Source organism: Hibiscus syriacus, unplaced genomic scaffold, assembly GCF_006381635.1.
Source record: "Hibiscus syriacus cultivar Baekdansim isolate YM2019G1 unplaced genomic scaffold, ASM638163v2 tig00112231_pilon, whole genome shotgun sequence".
NCBI classification, from domain to species: domain Eukaryota; kingdom Viridiplantae; phylum Streptophyta; class Magnoliopsida; order Malvales; family Malvaceae; genus Hibiscus; species Hibiscus syriacus.
Genome location: NW_024063276.1, coordinates 1321551 through 1323724, shown reverse-complemented (window position 1 = coordinate 1323724; position 2174 = coordinate 1321551). Strand labels below are relative to the sequence as shown.

The 2174-nt window shown below is 39.1% G+C and overlaps 1 protein-coding gene across 1 annotated transcript; it reads left to right on the top strand.

Annotated features, from left to right (window-relative positions):
* The first annotated feature begins 373 nt into the window (after positions 1-373).
* LOC120176287 (auxin-responsive protein SAUR32-like) lies at positions 374-834 on the top strand. Its single transcript, XM_039182734.1, has one exon. The coding sequence runs from the start codon at positions 403-405 to the stop codon at positions 706-708; it is 306 nt and encodes a 101-aa protein (XP_039038665.1). The 5' UTR covers positions 374-402; the 3' UTR covers positions 709-834.
* Positions 835-2174: the final 1340 nt, after the last annotated feature.

Genomic DNA, 2174 nt, shown 5'->3' with positions numbered 1-2174 from the left:
TGCGACTCATATGGCAGGGACACAAGTGTATGGTGTTTTCCGAATAGGAAAAGCTAAAAAGAGAAAAGTTTTGAGTTTTAGGATGGATAATAGCAGCATGGCAGATGGCATTCTCACAGATTATGTGGTGGCCATCATTTTCCCGCTTTAGTGGTAGGTCCTAGTTCCTCTCCGACCATCTTGTCTACTTCACTAACTCCATCCTCAACTTGCAGGATTTGGAAAAATGAAAAAGACAACCCCACTTCATCATTTTTCCTTATCAAGGAGTACCACCTTGTATTGCCTAATTCATCTTATAATTTTAACCCACACCACAATGACATGCTATAAAAGCTTAGAAGCCTCGGACTCGGATAGCTTTGCAGGAAGAAGCAAGTCCCAAGTAGTAGAGGATAACAGATGGAGAAGACGACGAAGGTGAAGAAAGGGTGGCTCACGGTTGAGGTCGGACGACCGGATGATGATGACGGCGGACAAGGCTCTCAAAAGTTCCTCATCCCCATATCTTACCTTTACCATCCACTCTTTCAGCAGCTCCTGGACAAGTCTCATGAAGTGTACGACTACGACACCAAGGGGCCTCTAAAGCTGCCGTGCTCCATTGACGAATTCCTTGATATCAGGAGGCGCGTAGACAAGGACTCCATCTCCGATCACCATCACCATCATCCTCATCCTCTCGCCCTGGCGTTTTACCCTTGCTAAAACATTTCATCTTCAATATTCTATTCTTCTCACTTGTTTTTCCCCTTTCTTCGGTGAGGTGCATAGTTTTCTCGTGTTTTCCAACTTGTTGTGACATGTACAACATTTTCTTTTTTTGTAACAAGATGGAGGTTGAAGCTTTGAATTTAGTTATGGCACTACTTAAATACACAGATTGTAGTTTGTTGATACCTATTAAAGATAATTTATTTTACCTACACTATGTATGTATTTATCCGTATCTGAAAGTAAAGTAATTTGGTCAATCTGGTTGGTGCAACCAGCTGAGCTGAGGCAAAAACAAGGAGAAATTAGATATAGAAGGTTGAGTGAGTAGCAACTAGCAAGGAGCGTGGCTACTTAATGAACAGAATAACCTGAGTTATTCACGTCTTCGAGCCTCAAGCTCATTTCAACCAAATTCATAAAGGGCAAATTACATTTAATGTTATTTAATTATAAGTTTGATAATAAACATACCATTTTTCTTTGAGTTAATTGCATCATATGTCCTCAAAGTATGACCCTCATTTTAAATTGGTCACTGATCTTCTACATGTTCCAATTTCATCCCTAAACTATGGCTATCATTTTAAATTAATCCTCAAACTTTTGAACATTTCAATTTCATTCCGGAACTAGGACCTGCATTCCAATTTTTGTTCCAATTTTATCTCAAACTATACGTATATACTAATCATATCCCTTATTAATAAAATCGTTAGATCAAAGTTATATTATTACGTTTCATAAAAAAAAATTATGTTAAACTATGGTTGAAATTAATTACATATTTGGATGAATTTGGGGATAAAATTGGAATATTCAAAAGTTTGGGGTCTAATTTAGTAAGAGGGTCACAATTTAGGGATGAAATTAGAATATTCAAAATTTTAAAGACTAATTTAGAATGAGATTCATAATTTGGAGATGAAATTGAAATATTCAAAAGGTTAAGGATCAATTTAAAATAAGATTATAGTTTGGAAATATACAATGTAATTCCTTTTCTTTTAAGAGGTTACAAATAATTCATTCAATTTTATAAACAATCGTTGAAATATTGGCAAAATCCACGAGATAATGTTCTCGAACTTTTTGTTTCACGAGATAATGCTTTGTACATATTATTTGTTGAGATAGGGTGAATTCTACAGTGACCAAGGAGGTCGCCATGCACTCCGGGCGACCAAGGAGGTCACCATGCACTCCGGGAGACCAAGAAGGTCACCATGCACTCCGGGTGACCAAGGAGTGGATGCATGCATGTGGGAGCTGTGCATGCCGAGCTATGCATGCATGCGGGAGCTGTGCATGGGCCATGCACGTCGAATTGGTGTAGGTCACCATGGAGTCCCGACGACATGGTAGGTCGCCATGGAGTCCCGGTGACCAAGCTCTTGGGAGATTCTGCCCCGCGACCAAGCTTTAACCATCTGCTCCCTCATGCATGCGCTGTATCCATA

What these genes read in the sequence shown, in the direction of transcription:
- LOC120176287 (XM_039182734.1), top strand. Translation starts at nt 403, where the DNA reads ATGGAGAAGACGACGAAGGTGAAGAAAGGGTGGCTCACGGTTGAGGTC.